Source organism: Pogoniulus pusillus, chromosome 15 (genome assembly GCF_015220805.1).
Source record: "Pogoniulus pusillus isolate bPogPus1 chromosome 15, bPogPus1.pri, whole genome shotgun sequence".
NCBI lineage: Eukaryota > Metazoa > Chordata > Aves > Piciformes > Lybiidae > Pogoniulus > Pogoniulus pusillus.
Window position 1 is genome coordinate 9,244,829 of NC_087278.1, and position 21,307 is coordinate 9,266,135.

At 53.3% G+C, this 21,307-nt stretch overlaps 1 protein-coding gene across 3 annotated transcripts; it reads right to left on the reverse strand.

Annotated features, from left to right (window-relative positions):
- Window positions 1-355: 355 nt before the first annotated feature.
- Window positions 356-21,256, reverse strand: MICALL1 (MICAL like 1). Of its 3 annotated transcripts, XM_064155271.1 has the most exons (16): window positions 21,056-21,256; window positions 14,901-14,949; window positions 12,964-13,105; window positions 11,772-11,875; window positions 10,954-11,090; window positions 8,151-8,731; window positions 7,586-7,649; window positions 6,188-6,567; window positions 5,389-5,861; window positions 4,772-4,906; window positions 4,370-4,496; window positions 3,939-4,029; window positions 3,492-3,565; window positions 2,908-3,022; window positions 2,540-2,586; window positions 356-2,248 (listed from the first exon to the last, which is right to left on the reverse strand). In XM_064155271.1, the coding sequence occupies exons 1-16, from the start codon at window positions 21,199-21,201 to the stop codon at window positions 2,127-2,129; spliced, it is 2,787 nt and encodes a 928-aa protein (XP_064011341.1). In that variant the 5' UTR covers window positions 21,202-21,256; the 3' UTR covers window positions 356-2,126. The 3 variants fall into 3 exon arrangements, with proteins under 3 accessions (XP_064011341.1, XP_064011343.1, XP_064011342.1); XM_064155273.1 differs by lacking the exons at window positions 14,901-14,949; window positions 21,056-21,256 and having other exon boundaries at window positions 11,772-11,871; window positions 12,964-13,040; XM_064155272.1 differs by lacking the exons at window positions 12,964-13,105; window positions 14,901-14,949; window positions 21,056-21,256 and adding an exon at window positions 12,557-12,842.
- Between the last annotated feature and the right edge of the window lie 51 nt (window positions 21,257-21,307).

A 21,307-nucleotide genomic window follows, 5' to 3' on the forward strand; every position in this document is an offset into this window, starting at 1 on the left:
CTGCCAGCTGACCTGGGCACACACTGAGGAGCACAGCTGCATTGAGGAGAGGGGATTTCAGTCCAGTGCATGCTGCTCTGTGCTGCAGGCCTGCTGTGGTGTTTTGGTTCCTGAAAGCATGGTATGCAGAGCCTGGGAATGGCTGTTTGGTCACCTCACACATACCTGCACCTCTCCTCCAGCAGGCTGAAGTATGATGCCTTGCTCTTCCTATGTAAATCCCAGCATAAGTCCACTTCCCATTTTCCTTAACATCTCATCATCTGCTTCTTAGCAACACTTGTGCCAGCTACTCCCCAACACCCAGCAGCATGCCCTGTCTCCAGGACAAAGGAACTGGAAACCTAGACTGTGATGGGTTTTAAATCCAATGGTTTCTTTTATTTTTTGTTCAGGTGGATGGAAGTCACAGAGTTAGTTCAGTGTATTTTACAAATCAGAGCTCTGACTGGGCACAGGGCCAAGGGGTGGCAGGCTGTAACAATTCCCATGGCCTTTGGCAACAGTGACAAGACAGCAGGCTCTAAAGTGGATTTGCTTCGCCTTGGAGAAGAGCTGTGCTGTGGGATCTCCTCTCCCCACTACTGCTCCTTATCAGCCTGCTGTGGTATGGCAAGGTTGGATAGTATTGCCAGTGCAGGGCTGAGCTTGCTGGCTTTCAGCCACGGAGGCAATGCTGGGATTAAGAAGCTTGAGTCCCTCGGGTTTTGGGAAGTGAAGATCCCTTTCCAGAATGCTACACCAGCCACCTTGCAAGGCACTGCTCCAAGAGTGTTTTGGCTAAAGCCTGTTGGGTTCTTAGAAGGTACTGCAGCAGTTTGCCTGGGGCTGCTTATGACTGGTTTATTAATGAGAAGGCATGATGAACAGCTAACCAACCAAACACCCATGAAACTAATTCAGACTGATCCAACAATTCAATAAATAACTCCTCACCTTGGAGGAGAAGGCAGGAAACAAAAATGGAAGGAAGAAGAGACGGTTGGAAGAACACCACCCCCTTTCCCTCCTCCATTGTACACACACACACACACACACACACACATATGACAAATAAGACAAATAAAATAAGGGCCTTAAAAGGTTTTTAGAGTGGATTTGAATTAATCTAGTAAAGGAGGTGTAAAAAATAACCAGCCAACTCCTGCACACTTCTAAAGTATACACAGATGAAGCTGAGTAAAGGTCAGTTGTGACTGTGCCTCTCTCCCCAGCCGCTCAGCAGTAGCACTGGCGAGCAGGGGCACAAGCTTAGTGTGCTCCTTGCTGGCACTGAGTCAGTCTTGAGCTTTTCTGCTCTTGCCTGGAAAAGGAAATGTTCTTCCCTTCCCTGGAAGGCAGCAGAGTCAGTGGTGTTTAGCAGCAGTGGGGAAAAAGATGTCCTGAGTAGGGCATGTGAGCTACAGCCTAACAGCTGTACACTGTCCCCTTGGGTCCCCTCATCCCTGTAACAGAGCCTGCCCAGCCCTGGTGCTCGAGGCACAGCTCAAAATAAGTAGGGCACCAGCTTTTTTTTGGCTTCGGTTCTAGAACCTTGTGATGCAGGGGCGTTTTCCTAACATTTTAGTTTAGGCAAGTAAAACTCAAACAATCCTGGCTCTAATACCAGAGTTTTCTCCTGAAGTTAGAAGTGGGACAGGAAGGGGACAAGAGCAGGTGGGCAGGGAGGGCCGGGAAGGCCCAGTTCCCTCCTGGCAGAGGTTGGAGGCACATGGAACTGTCACAGTTAAAAGCAGAAGGGATGGGGGCAGTTAGTGCAAGTTTTCCCACAAACACCAAACTCCTTGGCTTGCTTCTCAGTTAATCACAAGAACACGCAGTGGGGTGACGTATCCAAAAAGCAAATCCATCTTCTCCCCACCTTGTTAGCAAGGCTTCATGGAGGGAATGATCAGGCTCCTCCACAGCCGCAGGAAGGGGAGTGCTTTGGTTGGACTCCCCCACTCTGAGCAGAGGGCTGGCATCTCCCCGGAGCAGCAGCTCCTGTGCCTGGGGAGGGTGTTGGGGGAGAGGTGAGGGGAGCAGAGGGAAACAAGCTCCCATTCCTGGCAGGTGTCCCAGCCAGCTGCAGCAGGGCCAGGGCAGTCAGGGAGCACATCCCTCCCACTGCTGGTGTTTGCCCTGCTCTAGCTTTTCTCCTTGGGTGACTTGCTCTTGGAGTCATGCTTGTTGCCCAGCAGCTTAAGCACCTTCATGGGCTTGAATTTGCCTTTCTTCTTGCTCTCGGTCTCCGTCTCCTTGTGGAACTCTGGGGTTGCAAACAGAAGGAGTTACTGCAGGATGTCGATGGCTGTACACACGCAACAACAGGGGCAAAGGGGAGAGCCAGGAATCGAAGCCTTCTACTGAATGCACTTCTTCCTGTGGTAACAGGAGTGTGCAGCACGACTGTGCCCCAGACTGTAGTGGCCCTACAGGAAAGGCTCCAGAGCCTACACAGAACAGAGTCAATCTCTCCTCCTGCACACAGCCTGTGCTGCCCCTCTCTGGGGTCAGCAGTGAAAACATCACTCCAAACATCCTCCCAACTGTTTCTTACCTTTTCTTTTAATCATGGCTTCCAACATTTTATCCTCCTCCTCTTCTCTGAAACAAAGAGTGGGAAGCAGGTCAGCAACTCAGCCCTGAAAACAGCTGCTGCACTGTTTACAACTAGAGAACCTCCCACTTCAAAGCCACAGTGGGGTAGATCCATCACTGTCTTGTGGACACTTGTGACCAGCAGGATAAATCCCACATGCTGTAAGTACTGCCCTGTCTCCCACACAAGGCATTTGAATAGAAAAGAACTGGGAAGCCTGGGAAAGACATCAGCAACAGGGGACACCCCCAAGCTGTTTGTGTGGTGCTGAGTCAGACGGACTGCACTTCTCCTCTCTCCCTCAGCCCACCCTACTCATCACTCACCTCTGCCTATCCTCGTCCAGGCAGTTCACAATGGCATTCCTCTGCTCAATGATGGTCACCAGCTCCTGCATCAGCACCTTCTCCCTCCCTCGGTCCTCATCAGTCCAGTCTTTCTCTACCCAGACAAACACCAAAGGACAGAAAGTTCAACAGCTGAAGGAGCTCAGACTTGGAGCTTTTGGGACAAAGACAGTATTCAAGAAACATGTGGATGTGGCACTCCTGGGCACAGTTTAATGGCCATGGTGGTCTTAGGTTGATGGTTGGCTTCAAGGATCTTGGAGGTCTTTTCCAACCAAAACAATTCTATGATTCTGAAATCCCCTAGCACGATCCCTTGCCACCTTCCCATGCTGCAGTGCTGTGGAGGGAGGGTCCTGCAGGTGGCATCCCATGGGGACAAAAGGAGTATATCCCTGCATAAGGCTGGGGGCATGCAATGAGATGTGACAGCAGTTCTAAAGCCAGCTGACTGCACTGGCATCCCTAAAGATCTCTCTCTTTTTGCCTGAGATTCACCAAGAGAGAGCAGAGATGAAGCCCAAAAGAAAACGGGAGTAACTGCACTCAGGCTGCAGCTTTACCTGGCTTGTTGAGGAGGCACCGCAGCTCGTACTCCACGTCCGACTGCCGCTGCTCCAGGTTCTGTTGCTTGAAGCTGCAAGGGAAGGGGCACTGTCAGGAACCACTGCAAGGCTGCAGAGGCAGAGTATCATGGCAAGGCACAATGGGGAGCTTGAAAAGAACCACTGTGAGCTGATCTTCTCAGCCTCTTATAGCCAAAGGGCCAGGGATCCAAGTACCAGCAGACTTGGCTGTCAAGGCCTTCCTTATGCAGGGACTCTGGTGACTATCAGTAAGTCAGTTCTGAGTGGGTTTGGATACAGTTGTCTGCTTGCTGCCTTTGCCTGCCTTCTCCACACAAGCAGGCCATGCCAGGCTCCTACCTGGGAGCATGATTTCAGGAGGGCTAAGACAGGGCTCCCTGCAAGCATGTTAGTGCCTCCCCCCACATACCCTCACATGCTTACATGTAGATGAGCTCTGATTCGTGGCGCACCAGCATGTGCTTCTCATGGATGAGCTTGAACCAGTCCACCAGCAGGCTGTCCTCAGGGCTGTCTGCCAAACAAAGTACGAGTCAAAGCCATCCTCAACTCTGCAGAATCCCAACACCCTCTGCCAAGCCAGAAGAGGGCTACTAGGCTAGATGAAATCCAACCTCAGTCTGTTCCTGAGCCCCAGAAAGACCTTATCTCTTCTCCCACCTGTTTCCACTCTAGGGAAATCTCCATGTCCAGGGTATAGCTGTGCCCATTCTTGGAGGCTAGCACAGTCCCTTGTGGTTTTCCAACACCAGGATTAGCAGGCAGGAAGTCACCACTGCTATCACCTTGGCTGGGCACCAAACAAGCCTAAGTTCTGACCTGCCCCACACCCACAGACAGCCCACTCCACCTACCATTCTCAGCACTGCGAAGCTTTTCCTCCAAGGCTACACCACGGTGCTCCAGCTGATCCAGCTGGTGCTCAATAGCATCCATCTCCCCATAGATGTCTTCCTCAGGTATGTACTGATCTGTCTGCACCTGCCAAACCAAAAGGCAGAGAATTCTATTACCATCAGCCTCTAGTGTTTAGGGGTAACTAAGTCTGGTCCACATCAAGAGGGAGGACAACAGAACACTCCACATAAGCACGGATCTGAAATCCCTACTCTGCGCTGGAGCAAAGAGAGGCCATCAGTGGGGTCTAGCCACCTCTGCAATCCCTACATTCATCAATGGGGTGCACGTAGATGGCTATGGTCCTGTGGGATAGTACAGAGCTGCTTTTTGGTCCCTGCTCCCAAGGGCGCTCTTACCTTGCGCTTGATGAGCGGGAAGCCGTGACCCGGTGCAGGAGGACGCACTGGCTTGGAGCCCTTCGGGGGTTTCTTTGCAGAGGGGGAGGCCGCAGGTGATGGCTTCCTGTTGAAAGGGTTCTCTTTGCAGGAAGACTGGAGAGGAAGGCACGAAAAGACATAAAAGAGGATCTGGGAAAGGGAAGGGATATGGCAACCCAACATCAGGGACTGAGCAGACAGGGCAGCTCCATACCCTCCCGAAGGAGAAACATGGCACTGGCAGCACGGCCACAAAGCTAAGAACAGCCATGTTCCCGTCTGGCATCGGCTGCCCTGCTTCCAACAAGCATGCTGAAATACTTCTCTTCACAGATCTCTTCCCATTTGCTCTGACCACATCTTGCCTTTTCTCTGGCACATGGGGCAGGTAAAGTACAAGCACAGTCACCGCTTAACAGGCTTACACCTGAGGCTTGCTTCTAAGGGTTCACACAACAAACCTAAGGGGCAAGCCTTAGGGGCTTGTCCTAAGGGACTCAGCTTCCCTACTGTCACGTATCAGAGTATCATCAGGATAGTGATGGATGGAGAGGAAAATCCCCCTAATGTGCACGGGAGGAAGGTCACCATCTCACCTTCAGCTGCGGCTTGGGTGAGGAAGGTGTCTTAGGGCTTCCAGCACCACCATCTGACGCCAAGAGGATGGGTGTAGGGCTAGCCCCAGCAGGAGGCTTGACAGACAGACGGCTGGGGCTAGTCTTCAAGCTGCTGGTGGAGACGCTCCTGCCAGTGTGTTGGGTGCTAGGCTGCAGCTCCCCACTGAAGTTGGCCAGCTCGCTGGAGGAGGAGGAGGTGGTGGAGAGGCTGGCTGGGGCAGCAGGGCTTTCGCTGGAGGAGACGCTGGCCAGTGGCGTGTCAGCGCTAGAGGTCTTGGCGGCCGTTGGTGTGTGGACAGTAGGCTCAGAAGAGCTTTTGGGCACTGAAGTCTCATCAGCGTCACCCAGAACCTTGGCTGAACTCTCAGAGTTGATGCTCTCAAGACTGAGGGCTGGAGATGGGGTGGAGGATGATGGCTCAGAGTGTGACTGCCTGGAGATGGGGTGGTGGGCTGCAAAACAAAGGGAGAGCTCAGAGTGGGGCAGCCAGGAGAGAAAGGGAGTGTGGTACATACTGGAGACAGGGGCGAGTGCAAAGGGAATCAGTGTCTGTCTGTCTTCAGAGAAGACAGAAGGGACTCTCCAGTGCAAATGTCTTGTCTGCAAATGTTCTACTCCGGTGGGTAGAAAGGACATGGCTAGCAACAGTCCTAGCACAACCATTACTGCATTAAGGCCTGGTCTGCCAGAGTGATCCGGAGGAAATAGGGAAGGGGAAGCCTCCAAGGGGCTGCACGGGGGCTGCAGAGGAGGTGTAATGTGGTGTGGGGAAGCTCACCTAGAGGGGAAGCACTGGGGGCTCGTGGAGCTGGCCGCTTCTTCACCTTTGGGCTGCTGGTGGGAGTGATGCCATACCAGGGGTGAAGAGGCTTGGCAGCAGTCTCACTCTGCTCCTGCTCAGGTGTGCTCTTTTGGGCAGCAGCACTCTCCTCTTCCTCCTCATCATCCTCCTCAAATGGATTGTAGGATTTGGCCTCTGTGGCATCAAACCTGTTCTCATTCCTGACTTTCTCTACCTCCTCTCCATCCTCTTCCTCTGTAGTCCTACTCAGAGTCTCATGGCTACTGCCTGGTGGAGGAGGAGCTGGCTTCTTCTTGGGCTCTGTTTGCACTAGGGCCATCCATGGTGGGTCCTTGGCTCTCACAACAGTTCCAGCACTAGGAGAGTAGAAAGAAAGTTTGAGGTGGCAGGCAAAAGAGACAAGTTGGGACAGCAAGGCACAGGAGACAGACCTAGCCCTCAGAGGAAAGGACAGATGGAGCAGGTAAATCTTCCATGCAGAAGCAGCTTTCTCATCCAAGCGTGGCCCTAGTCTCTCCCAGACACATGGTGCCTCATGCTCTGTGGGCAGACCTGAGGGAAATGCACCCTGCCATGCTTTCTGGGCACAGCTGCAAGTTACAGCCTCCATCTGTTCAGCAGCATTGAAGACTGAGCTTTAAGGGCAGAGCTGTTCTCTCCCTGACACCCTGACCAGACCCAGCTCTGCCCTGCAAGCTGCATGTGGAGTGTGGTCATACTTCTCACACATCAGAGGTCTGCTTATCACCTTGCCATCCACGCGTCCCAGGGACGGACTGCCCTGCTACCTCCTGCCACTGGAAGCACTGCTGCTCCTCTGGGAGCACAGCCCAGAGGGCTGCTCAGTGAACCACTGCTCACCAGGAAACCAGCTGTCACTTGCCGCACCCACCTGTTCCTTGGCCACTGCGAATGCAGGGTGCTTGTGCAGCCTCTGCCCACGAGCAACCCCAGCAGGCTCCTGGGCAAGAGCTCAGGAAGCATAAAGGTTGCTGCCAGGCACTCATGATGTCCCTGTACTGGATCTTTCCCAGGACAAGCTCCCCACAATGAGGACAAGTGTCCCCTTCTCAGCACCCACGAGTGGGGCTGTTAGGGAAGGCAGTCTGCGTGTGCCACAGAAACACCTTTCTGAAGTTCCCAAACTCTTTACAAACCCTGGGAAATACAGAGAGGTGGAGACAAACACTGTCAGACTGATTATACTGGGCTGGCACCTGTTAGATATGGGAAGGGACCTGATCATAGCCTATATCCTGAGAGCAGGGACTGATAGAGGTGCAAGAGGAGACCACAGCTGAGCCAACCCCACAGCCCCACCTCACTACGTGACCTGTGAACAGAAGGACCTACTGATCAGAGGAGCAGACCTACCGATCAGCAGAGCAGGGTCTCCCTCGGGGTTTTGGGACTGGGGGGCTGGGTTCAGGTACCCTACCTAAAAAGACAAAGGGTCAGACTGTCACAACACCAAAAGGACATAAATAAAGAGGTTAAATCAACACAAAGCACTTCCTGCATATCCCCACTCTCTGAAGACATCATGGTGTTTCTCTCACAGTCACTCAGCCCCAAACAACCCCCTTATCTTTTCTTCTCCCCACCCCACCCTGGAAGCTGCACTTGGAGAGCTGTTGTGCTCCTCTGTCCCCACATGGGCAAACTGCTCCAGCACTGCCACCTTCCCTCAAAGCTGGCAGCACCCCCGGAGAGCTCTGGAGAAATGTATGGGAGCAGGCAGGTGCAGAACCTAGCACTGATCTCCCTGTGATGGGGATGGCTGGCAATCGAAGGCTCCAGGTATGACCACGAGATGTATTTGGAGGCAGAGGATGTCAGGATACAGAGAAGGAACAAAATTCATCCAACCTACAGCTGACCATTTCAGCTGCTGGGGAGGCGAAGAGTAACCCTTGAGACCACCCAGTGGTGCTCTTACCGTTCACCATGCTGGACCCACACTCACTGCTCTCACCCTGGAGAGTGGATCTGGGCCGGGGGACAGGCTGAGATGTTGGAGAGGACAGGGCTGATGCATCAGTGGTCCTCCTTGGGGCAGGAGTGGGCCGTGTGTCTCTGAGCTGTCCTTCCAGTGAGCTGTTTTTTTCCTGGATGAGCAGGGTGGGCTTGCTGGGAAGAGGAGGCCTGGGAGGAGTTTGGGAGATGGGTGCCACACTGCCTGCATGAGCAGGGGGCACTGCTGTCTCTGCCATGCTGGGTGTGCCATCCTTCTGTGCTGGGCCAGCCAGCCCCTCTGCAGGAACATGAGGTTCTGCTGCGCCTTCCAGGGAGTCGCTGCTGTCCTGCCCCACCTCTGCTCCTGTGGAGAGGGTATCCTCACCCACACTGCCAGCCCCAGTTCCAGTTCTCAGCTCTGGTGACAGTTGGTCTGGACTGGGCCTCTTCTCCGCCTTCCCACTCATGGCCAATTTACCACGATGTTGTGTGCAGACAAAAGTCCCTGCCTCTGACCCAGGCTTGTATGACCCAGGGAGCAGTGTGCTGGAGCACTCCTTACATCTGCCAACGAGAAGAGAACAGCCTGTGAGATGAGGATGCTGTCCTGTCCCTCAGAGAAGGGAGAGATCCTTGCAGGGCTGTGCAGTTAGTTCCCACCTCTGCTATTAAATCCTAGTGTGGTTTTGGAAAAGTCATTCAGGAAAGGAGAGGAAGACTGAAACATCATCATGCCAATGCACAAACCCAGAGGGAGTTTACAACTCAAATACTGTGCACATTTGAGTTCCACCTTCAACTGAAAGGATTTAATAGATGTGGAAGGACAACACTTGGCACCGGGATATGGCATGGTCTCCAGACTTGGAAAAGTAGAAACCCACAGTCTTCCTGGAAGAGATGTGGCTGCTAGGGGACAGCAGAGAGAGTGCAAGATTGCACATGGCCCTGGGAGGTGGGAGAGGGATTAACCATTCCCAGGTATGAAATAGGGAGTACAAATTGGAATTGGGGAACAGTTGGTTCAGAACTGGCACAAAGAAGCTGAAGCCTTCCTTGTGGGAGCCAAGAATCCAGGCAGGTTAAAGAACCATCAGATGCATTTGGGAGGGGATGGGTGGAAAGGAAACACCCCCCACCCCGACTCTGAATATTAAATCAAAACAGCAGCACAGAAGCCTGGCTTGGTCTCACACTCACCCTTGCTGGTGTTGACCACAGACCCCACCAGGGTCATGTCATTTGGCTGGAAGGCCAAGGGAATGAGACACTCTTGCACTCTGCCTTGCCTGCTGAAACTAGGCTAACAGCTTCCCTGTCCTTCACTGTCTGCCACGTTTCCTTGGATCATCCACTCTTTCCCTGCTGAGCCTTTGAATTCTCCCTAACAACAGCCCTGCAGGTGCAGGTGTAACACACAGCACTGACAACCAAGTCAGCCCTTTTCCACCTGGGAAGGGAGGTGGATAGCATGCATGACACAGAGCCAAGGGCAAGGGGCTGATCGAGCACTCCCACGAAAACCAAGCTTGTTCCTTCTTGTCCAAACAGCTGGCACTGACAGCAGCTGGCTGCCCTACACTGCAAGCTGATTATTTATGGGAAGGATTCTGCTCCTCATCTCCAGCTGACTGGGATTTCCTATGAAATGTAGAGCAGAAGTGTTAGGACACAGAGGCTGTAGAGAGAAGAGGCATGATGAAATGAAGAGCTGGCAAGTTGGGACAAGGGAATAAAGAGGTTTGCTTTGGTTTTATCCCTGTGAACCCACAAAAAAATGCTGCCACAGGAAGTTCCTAGCCAAATTGTGTTCATAAATCAGCAGGGGGTGGGGGGGACATAAGGAAGCAAAACACTTGGGATGAAATTACAGGAAATCTCACTGCTGAGTTTGAAGGGCCATTAGCTGTGCCAAGGCAGACATGGCACCTCTCCTATATCAGGCCCATGATCAATGCTGCACCTGCACCCCGAAGCTCCTGCTTTTGCCCCAGGAGCAGATGGAAAGCTTGATGGGCCCCAGCTCAGCTCCTCTCCTGCAGTACTGTTGCTATGACACATCCTTGGTCAGCTTAGGCAGAAACTGTTCACACAGGTGAATGAGGCCTCCTGCATCTTCTGAGTGGCTCAGTATTTCTGCCTTCAGATGCCAGCTCTTGTCCTGTGGCCCATGGGAGATATCTCACCCTTTCATCAACAGTTCAGAGAAAGCAATGACTTCACAGGTGTGCAGGTAAGGACCTGCACCTGGAGAGTAAACCACAGAATTGCTGACGTCTAATCCCTCTTTCCTCAGTTTGGTAACAATCTGCAGCTCTCCACATGCTCCCTTGAGAGCTCAGCATCACCCCAGGCAGCTTGGGAGCCTGTATATCCAGTTGGGGATGTGGACTGTAGGTGGAAGGAGGTCTGTAGCATGATGCCCTAGCTTAGACCTCACTGGAATGTGGTGGAGGGTGCTCCACATTGGCAGGTGGCAGGGAGGCAGAGAATCCTGGTTATTTGGGGTGGGAGAAGCATAAGAGGCTGGGATCCCAAGTCAGGGAAGTGGGAAAGAGCAGGAAAGCAGGGAAGGCAAGCAGCACAGGATGGGCACAAGGCCCTAGCCTGACCTCTGGGACAGGGGCCTGGCAGGCAAGCAGACTCTCTTCAGGACCATTTCGGACACTGTTGTTGATGCTCCACGCTGCCCATGGACAGGGACACACAAAGATGGGGTGCAGCTGGCCACACACCTCCAGTGTGCCAAGGAGAGTGGTCACCTATCAGGCCTGGCCACGACATACCTAAAGCACTGCCGGTGGTAGAGTTTTCCCTCAGCCAGGTAGCGCTGGACCAGGTGGACGTGCTGCCGGCAGGCTGCGCAGGTGCTGCTGAGCGCGGGGCGCGGGGGCTGCTCCGGCGGCGCCGAGGGGGCATCGTCCTGACACACAACGCACAGGGAGCTCAGGGTGGGGGCCATGAGCTTCTCCAAGAGCAGCTGATCTGCGAGTCCCATTGCTGAGTGCCTGTGGCACAGCTCAGGGGCTGACCTCAGGGGCCGATAATGCACAGAACAGCTGTCCCTGAGCCCAGGCACAGGCAGGCTGCCTCTTCCCAAATTAGAAGGGGCACTCCAAAACATGCCTTGCCCCTGTCTAGGGTTTAAGGACCATGGAAGGAACTAATCTAAACCCCAGGCAGCAGGAACCTGCAAGAGGAAGCCCTTCTCTTTGAACAATGTGCCATCCTGGACGTCAGCTAAAACCTGGAATAAAGGGTCAAGAAAGAAATAGGCCTCTTTTCTGCTCTTCTAATCCCACATTCCTATTCCTTCCTCATCCACAGGGTTATCCTTCTATAAGAAGAATGGTGGCTGTGCCCTGGGTAGCTCAAGGAACCACCCATCCACCCAAATTCTTGCCTAGCATGGACACATTTCAGCCCAGACTCCTAGAGAGAAATCACTCCCTTGGCTGGATCCCCCAGAGCACCAAATCTCAAACCCCCCTCCCACCCAGAAAGACACAGCTAGTCCCCTGCAAAGATCCATCCCACTCTGCTGGGCAATTTCCCATCTTGTCCCAGCTGCCTCAGGCTGCCTTTGAATGATGAAACGATGTACCTGCGGTGGGGGGGAGCTCTCGCTGACAGACACGGGCTTCTTGTGGGACAGCAGAGGAGGCGAGGAGGCAGCAGCTGGGTGCTTCATAGGCGGAGGGACTCTGGCTGGAGGCAGAAGGCAAGGAGGATCAGGCACTGAGAGGAGCAGTGACTCACACCAGCCGTGTGGGGGAAGGGGAGGGGAAGAAAAAAGAAATCATCCATCCTTGTGACACAGGACGGGAGTTGCCGTTCCTGACACTTCAGTGCCTATTTTAGGCGGAAGAGACAAACACAATCTAATAACGGGTCAGCTGTGAGGCTGCCAGAGAGCCTGACCCTGCTGCAGATCCCCTTCTGTGGCCCAGGGCTACCAGCCTCTCACTGGGATTTGATTTACTCCTCAAATGCTGTCTGGCTTCCTTGTAATCGACTCCTCTAGCAATGCCTAAAGCCCAGAGCACTCTGGGTAGCTGCTGCTGTACTGTGACCCACTGTGCCCCTGGGCTTCCAGGTCTTTAAGTGTCCCTTGCCCATCTGGCACTCACACACCCGTCCCCGGCAGGAGTCCTTGGCTAGGAGGCCAGCATCCCTGGAGAAGTACATGCACGTGGAGGAGACTTCTCTGACGCCGTGGCTGCAGAGCCGAGCAGGAGCAGAGCTGGAGCCCTTGTCTCCACCCAGGAGGGACGCCCAGAGGAGCTGTCTCAGAGCAGCACCCGGCTCAGGTTGCACTGCTGATCTGAGACACTCCACCCTGGCTCCCCTCCCTCCGTCCTCCAGGTCCTCCAGCCGCTTCGCACTTACCGGCGTGAAGCAAAGTAGCTGCGGTAGGCAGGATGCTTGTCAAGCTTTCTCCTATTTCAGTGGGTTAAAGCAGCTCACAAAGGGGTCTGATAAGCACCAGAGGCGGTGGCCCAACCCAAGCGGCAGGAACGCGGCGGGGAGGGAGGAGACACAAGGCGTTCCTCTTTCCACAGCCTGAGCTGTTAAATCACTCCCCGCTGCTGGTGAAATCCCGCCCTGCCCTACTCCCTCTTCCAGGCCCTCCTCACCAGCAGCAAGAGCCAGGAGAGGCAGGTACTGCACTCTCCTTCCTCTTCCTCACGAACACACATGGCTCCCATAGGCAGGAGGAAGCGCAAAGTATGGCTGGGTCTGCTTGCACTCACGTAGGGGCATACGGGCAGCCAGAGGGGTGCGAGAACACTCACCTTGGCTGGGGTTGTTGAAATGGTTGTAATACTGAGACACGTAAGTCATGATGCTGAGGCAGTCAGGGACTTTCATGGAGACCATGTCGTTGGGATCTAGCAGGGCTGGGATGCCCAGCTCCCGCTCTGCCAACTCAAAGGCCTGCACAGACAGCAGAGAAAGGCATTAAGGAGAGAAAACCGATGCTTTCTGAAACATAACAGAGATAGCCAAGTCGAAAAGACCCTGGAGAATGGCATCTCTGACAGACAGAGGCTCCCAGACGTGTTGCTTGTTTGGAAAGGTAGTGTTAGAAGGGAAGGAACTGCTACAGCTGTCCTCTCCTCTGAGTCATTTCACCTGCCTGTACCCCTGTAGCTGCCACCTGAGGGGTCTGGCATTCAGCTGCTGCACAGGGACAGGAAGAACTCCTGAGAGGTCTCAGTTTTCATGTGAAAAAAAAATCTGTGTATTTTGAGCCTGTGAAATGGGCACACCACTAGTGGCCCTCACACAAGAGGGGCAGAGCCTTGGCTGGCACCGTGAAGGGCCTAAGGCTGGCAGCACGGGCAAACAGCATCTCTCCTGAGCACTGTCCTCAGCCACTCCAAACGCTCACCCCACACAAACACTGGCCCTGCCCATCTGTTCATGCTTTGGGGTGTCACATCTTCCCCCAGCCCTAGTTTCCACAGCCACCTCAGCTCAACAGCCAGCAGCCTGCCAGGCACAAGCCACTTCAGTGTATTTCTGTATCTCAGCAAGCAGAAATGACAAGGACATTACTGCAACAAGCACACAGATCCTACAACTGAAAGGAAGGAGTGAAGGATGAAAACAGCTGTTTGAGAGCTTCCCACTTCATGGTGTATGTGCATTACTGGTGATCTGCTGTCCATGCCACTGCTGTGCCAAGGGCAGTGTACCCATGCTGATGTCCAAAGCAGGAGGGATGAGAAGCTACAGAAGGGCCTGAAGAGAAAGCGAGTCGGGAGGGGAGGAGAGTGATGTGGGCACTGAATGGTGCAGGGTGTGGGTGAATACTGAAGGCTGTGGTCTCTGAGGCAAAAAATGCTGTGCAGGATGTGGGATTTAAAGGAACTGAGAAATAAGTGAACTATCTGCAGGAACTGGGAGTGTAAAACGTCTCCTGTGGACACCCAGCTCTGTTCAGTCTGACTTTAAGCTGTTTCTCTGGACTGAGCCTTGCTGAACACAAGGCTGCAAGCAGCAGGGAGCAAAAAGAAACTCCAGCTTAGGGGTCACTAACAGGACAAGGAACCCATTGCTTGGGAATGGGAAGAGGTAGCTACTAATGGCTGAAAGCAGCCAATCGATCCAAGAAAGTGCATGGCCAGGATCCAACTGGAATGCCCAATCCTGAAAACTCCAACAACTAGCAAAAATCATCTTGGGAAGGTGATGGCCCATATCTCTCTACAGACGATTAGACACAGCTTGTAGCAATAAGGTCTTCAGCTGCTCTGTTCTAGTCCTAAAGCTATTGCTTCTCTGTCCTACTCCAAGCTTCTGAGGTTGGGCATCTCCCCATTCCCCACTGCCGGTTTCAGCTGTTGGCTTCAGCTGTTCGAAGCAGGAGGGAAATGCTGCAGACCAGCCTAGGTCCACTATGATCTCTGCCCCTGCCTGGAGTAAAATCAGTTTCCTGCTTCCATTGTCTGCAGGTCTGTAACAGCTGACACCAAAACTGCACCATTTTAATCTTCACTTGAGGACTGGCAGCCATGAGGATAGGCATCTTCTCTTCACTAGAAGAACTGGATCAGGCTGGAAGCTCATGTTTCCCTGATGCTTCCAGAGAAGCTCTTGCCTATTACTTACACAGATTCTTCTAACACCTTCACCACCATCACAAAGTCCTCCCACACTGCATAACCTCCATCAAGTCATTCTCACGTCCCTTCTTCCTTCTGTGCACTGCCTAACTGAGACTTACCAAGCGGTTATTCTCGTAGACATCATCCTTGGAGAGAGAATCAAAGTCTCTGAAAAGAGAAAGCATAAAAAAGCTACAGGAGGCGCAGAGGAAAAGCACCCAATGCCACCACACACAGGTTCTCAAGGATGGCTGACCTTCTAACAACTCAACATGTAAGACCTTACATAAACAAAACCTTGGCAAAGCAGATTTCAGACTGTAAAGGTGCAAAGAAACCAAAGGATAAAAAGGCAGTCCCAAATGGGTGGTGACCAGGAAATGAAAATGTCATTCTTGTCTCTTGTTATCCACTTCTGTGCTCGTGATTAAAGGCTGCAGGAATATCAGTGCCATGTTCCGATATCACCAGACACAGCTGCACTGAAGGCTGCACAACATCATCCTAAACTTGCCCCTCCAAGGCCACCAGCACCACAGCAGGAGGACAGACAAAGCTGCCTGTGCTAGATCTCTCCCTTCCATGAGAGACCTTAGACAAACCTCCTCGTACCAGCTTAAGGGATTAGAGGTCACCCAGGATTTGGGGCAACACAGAAAAGTCTTAACCTGCATTTCTCTCCTCACTTGCCCCCCAACACTTGCAGTATCCAGCAGACTGTCCTCTGCCACAGCCTGCCAGCAAGCAAGGCAGCTTGCTGAATGCAAGGAGATCAGGGCACAGAGAGGAACCCTAGGAGTTCCCAATTCGTGTGCCTTGTGGCATCTCACCTGCTCCCCTGGATCCCTTCAGGTGATTGAATCAGCCTGGTCACAGGGATTGACAAGCCAGCTTTTGTCAGGGGAGCAGAGGATAGAGGGTTAAAGAAGTCTGCAGGTTTTCAGTGGAGGGGGAGAAGCACAGGAAGGATTTAGTTCTGCTGCTCACATCTGTGTGTGGGTATAATGTGTGAAAACAGCACCACGCTAAATGACTGCAGCCCCTTCCTGCCAAGGATCTCAGCTTTGTCACCACAAAACCCTCATGCAGCAGCTCGGTGTGCCTGTGAGCTGGATTCACTGGGGAGGACACAGCCCAGGGAAGTTCAGGGCCGGGAAAAACCACCGCAGTGGACCAGAGAGAGGTGACAAAGCTTGGGATCTCAAGTCAGAAAGACAATTCAAGTTAGCGGGGCGGAGCAAGTCCGCCACACCAAAGGTGCTACTCAGCTGTCGGTGAGACGGTGAATCCTCTGCCCTGCGCCCACGGGGAAGGGCTGCAGGAGCCTCCCTTCCTCCGCCCCCCTCTGGATTTTATTGCCTTTTCCTGTAACAGCGACTCAGGCGGCCCCTTCTCGAAGCCCCTCGCACGCCTTTCCCAGCGCTGCAGAGGAAGCCCGCGGCGGGCTCAGGCAGGTTTTCCCGTCTGCCTGCGCCACCAAACCCACATTTCCTCCCTTCAAAAGCCAGGGGCTGCTGCTGCTGCTTCCTCCCAGAGAGATGAAACCAGAGCCGCTCCTGCAGCCGCCGGAGCACACGCAGCAGACACGCCAAAGGAGGGCTGCATGTTCAGCTCCGAGTCAAGCACCTTCCCCAAAGCTCATGCACATTCTGCACGGAACTCAGCTTGTACAAAATGCTGCAACTGCTCCCTCCCTGCATGCTGGAGAGAAAAGGCTTCAGCCGCGGCTTTCACTCTGACGTGAAAACCAGTGGTGGTTTTGGATTTATGACTAGTTTCCACTGGGAGATGTTTTTTCCTTTTTTTTTTTTTTATTCCTGGAGAACTTCTTTAACCTTGCTGTGTGCTGCTGTTTAATTTGTGCCTTTCCCCCCCCCCCCCTTCTTCTTCTTCTTTTTAAAGAAAACACCAGTTTGGGAACACAGGAGAAACGATGACAGCAAAGTCTGATGTATCAGCTGCCCTCCAAACATTCGTGACCTTCATTTCGAATGCCCTCACTTGCAGGATATGGGAGTGGTGCAGCTGGAAGCTCGAAGACTCCTTGGTGGCTTGGGCTGGGAGAGTCTTTTCTGACATACAAAACATCATGTCCATTCCATTTCTGGTGAATCAAAGCTGGTTTAGTAAACCAAGGTAAATCTGCCTGGGAAAAGTGGATGCTAGCAGAGAGGATGTGAAGCTCAAGAGGTAACAGGAGAGGCTACTTAGCAGCAAGGGAATTTGTTTCCATTAACATAGGATTGCAGACTCTCAGCTCTTACCCGAGATGTTGAAGCCCATCAGTACAATGCTCAGGAGACCACAGTTTATTCAGCTCCTCTCTGCTGCATTTTCCATCTCCCCCTCTCAACAAGCCAAGAAGGACTGTAGGGACCTCCATCACTCCTAACATGAGGACTCCCACATGCTACTCTGTCACATGGAATTCCTGCATCCCTGTGGCTCCAGGCACATTCCCTCTACCAACCTGAAAGGAGCAGGCTCAGGGAAAGTCATCCCGGATGTACCTCTTTCCTCTCTCTACACTGCCTTCTCTGCAGAAAGGCCAGAACTTGCCACCTCATGGCTCTATGGCATGTGGCTGCATGTCACATTATTTCATTGCCCTGATCTCAGCAGCCTTTCAGCCAGCCCTGTTCAGGCTCCTCTCCTGAAGACATTCCAGTCCACGGGGTGGGATGTAAGAACAGGTGAGACTCCGGCTGGCCCAGCTGAACAACTGTCTTGACTCAGCAAACCCCAGCGTCCTACCATATCCTGAAGTAATATATCCATGCAAATAACATCCCAGGCACTTACCTAATTAGATACATGCAGAGCCACTGTGCACTCCAGGCTTTAGGGCAGCTGCCAGGGAGCACAGGAGACCCAGGGAAGGGGGAAGGGTATGTGGTGCAGCTAAAACCAGAGCAAATTCCTGGATTCCTCAAGTATAAATCATGAGCACTTTAACAGCACTACTGCATAATAAGCCCTTTGGCCTTCCAGGTCTTGTCAGGGAAACACAGGCAGTACAGGGGCAGGAACAAATGGGATTTGTGATGCTGGCCTGTAACTGAACCCACAGCTCTAGGGACACAAAGCTGTGTTTCTAACACATGGCTCTCATCTCCTGTTTTCCTCAAGCCTCCATCTCTCTCAGCACTTGAAAGGCATGTGCCATGCTCTCTTACTCTTCTCTCCTCTAAGTGCCAAGAACCTCCCCTGAGCCCCAGGGACACTGCATGGCTTGGGATGCAGAAAGATGCTTTTACTTCACTAAGCTGCAGGAAGTGCCTTGTAAACACTAACTCAGTGCTTCAGATTTCTACAGCACTAAGCAAACAAAGTCATTAATACCCACAGTCCACTGTCAAGTTGGGCTGGATGCTCCCAGCTTAACTGACAAGGGAAAAGAGATTAAATGTCTCGCCTTAAGATCACAGAGCCAGCAGTGCAGTCAGAGGTTAAATCCAGATTTCCCACTTCCCCAGTTGGAAGCGAGAGGCAGTGAAGCCAAGTGAGGTGAGTACAGTAGTGCAGCTACAGTCAGGACTTTCACCTTCGTGGTTCAACACACAGGTCCTGTAGGTATGCTTCTCACCCCTCAAGACACATTTAACCAGATTCAGCAGGCACTGAGCACTTACAGTCTACCTCTTCCAAAAACCATAAAACACCCTCCAGTGCTTGCAAGGGAGTTCCAGGGGAACATCCCTCCAATGCCACCTGTCTCATCCAAGGCAACTGTGTTGAAAACAGAGCTCAAGTGGAAAACTGTCCTCAGCATCACTTACCTGTACAACTTCAGCCTCTGGGGAGCAGCATGGCCTCAAGAAGGCCAGAAGAGCCCCGCACAAAGAAACACCACTCAAGGTCAGAAACCTACTCGCAGATCCCTGCCAGGTCCCATTACCAGGCTGACTGAAAGCACTTTAGAAGAAAAGCACAGCAACCACTTTTCCTCAGCCATCAGATTTACTGCCTCTGATAGGATCTTTTCCACTTCCAAATCAGGACAGGCTGTAGAAGCTGGAATCAGATGAAATTATGCCACTCTCCTGACCACCCCCTGAAAATCTTTCTACAATATGCTATGTCCTTGTAAGGCCCTGGGCTTTGCCTCAACAATATAGCTCATGCAGAAGATCTGTGAAGCATTTAGTTAGGACATCTGCCAGGAGCAGATCTAAGCCCGCTAACAACTTAAAGGCAGTGGCTGCTGCTTAATGGGATGGTGAATATAGTTACTGAGAAAGCATCAGGTGGTTTTAGTGGTGTTTATGGTAAACTTTTGCTGAACCTCTGCTTTTCAGCCCCCAGTTACTGTGTCACTTAGCAAAAAAACCCAGACAATTAAAACATTTCATGAACATGGCAATTGCAAGTGTTCCTGTCCTTAATTTTGCTTCTTCCCCTCCAGCAGCTTTGTGACTGGATGTTCAGAGGCTCCATCCTAGCTGGTCAGAGCAAGCCATACCACCTGGGAGCTACTGGGATACAAGATCACACAGCTCCCTCAAGACCCAAATACAAAGCCACCACTCATCTCAGCTGTTGGTGGTTTCTGAATGCGATGCCGAGAGTTTTGAGGCAGCCACCTTAAACACAGGCAACAGTTTGGTTCCTAGCCTACCTGTTCAGCTTCAACTCCTATACACAGGGACTTGTTTTGGTTTCTCATGGATATTGCAGCTCCAATGCAGTCACTGTCCCAGAATCAAAGAAGAGCAGGGGTTGGAAAGGGCCTCTGGAGATCACCTCGTTCAACCTCCCTGCCAAAGCAGGATCACCCAGAGCAGGCTGCCCAAGAACACAGCCAGGTGGGTCTCAAATACCTCCAGAGAAGGAGATTCTACAGTCTCTCTGGGCAACCTGTTTCAGTGCTCTGTTACCCTCAAAGGATGTTTTCCTCATGTTCAGATGGAACTTCCTGTGTTCCAGTTTGCACCTGCTGTCCCTTATCCTATCACTGGGCACCACTGAAAAGAGTCTGGCCCCATCTTCTTGACACTTTCCCTTTAGGTATTTACAAGCACTGATAAGATCTTCGTTTCTGCAGGCTAAATAGCCCTGGGTTTCTCAGCCCTTCCTAAGAGGAAAGTCTCTGTCTGCTAGAGGCTGCTGTCATGACTAAAGACAGTCCCAGGGCCAGCTCAGAAAAGTGAATTTGGTCAATTCAGGCAACCTCAGAGGAAGAGGCACCATTCCCAGAGCAGAACGTGACAGGCGAGGAGCAGATGCACACTGCAGGCATGGCAAGGTGGGGCAACGTCTACCTGCATTGCGACGGCTCCCAAAGATCAGAGTAGAAGGAAGGCAGATTCCCAGCAGCGTGGGGCATGCAGTTATGGTGGCAGGTTGGGGCAGATTCCTTCCAGTGGCTCAGCCAGTTTCTCCAGCCTGACTCTGTGCCTCCAAGCAATCCCAAACTCACTGGCTGCTGCCTGAAACACACACTCCTCTCCGATCCACGCTGTGAACGGAAGGCTGCCACGGAAGGCTAGCAAGGCTCGGTATCTCAGCTGGTAGCTGCTACCTCCTGCTTCTGCTGCAGCGTTCACAGCAAACAAGCTGGAAGCAAATGCAAGAAGTGACCTGCAGGGCTCTGCATGTTTCAGAGCGGCTGCTTTTGGCAGTCGGGGTCATCCCTGTGCCGGGCAGGCCTCTGGTGCTGGGGAAGAGGGAATGTCCACTTCTCATGGGGGGAAAACATCCCCACAGGCCAGATATGGTGCCCTGCCTCCTTCCTAACAAGGACTCCTCCCTGCTGGGTGTATGGCAGTACCAGTATGCCAGCTTGAGGCCAGACCTAGCCCACCTCCGTGCTCTGCTCAGCCTTAAACCACTCAGCTCCTGCCAACTCTGACCTTGACGGGTCTCTGAGCCCGGGTCAGAAGGTCACTCACCGAGACATGGCAACCTTCATCCCGGTACCAAATCACTTCAGGAGGCGACAGCGCCACTGGGGTGCCCTCTGGTCCAAACACCCCCACTCCCCGCCCGCTCGGAGGAAGATGCTGTGCCTCCATACCGGACAGACCGGAGCCGCTTCCTACGGCGCCTCCCTGCGAGCCCTCGCCTGCCCCGGCAGACCCCGGGAGAGCTGCAAAGCGGCACGGACGGCCCAGACTCTCCAGAAACGGACACGTCTTCGCACTCCAAAGGTCCGCCCCTAACACTCCTCCTGCCCCCCGCGACCGCGGTCCAGAGCCGGGCCCCGGAGCGCCCCGTCCGGGGCGGCGGGCGAGGACGGTGCCGCGCGGCCTGCACCGCCGCCGCTGCCACTCACAGGAGGTCGGGCCGGTGCCGGTGGAGGATAGCGCAGAAGGCCAGGCCATCGCGGAAGGACGCGCTGAGGTCGCGGATCTCCACGCCGCGGTAGCCCTCGCACTGCCGGCGGCACCAGGCTTGCAGAGCGCCCCGTGGGCCCGACATCGGGGCGGCCGCTCCAACCGCCGCCGCGGCGAGCCCAGGGGCGGCGCACGGCTGGCAGGGGCGAGGCTTCCCCGGGAGGGCGGGCACGGAGAGGCGGGGCCCGGGG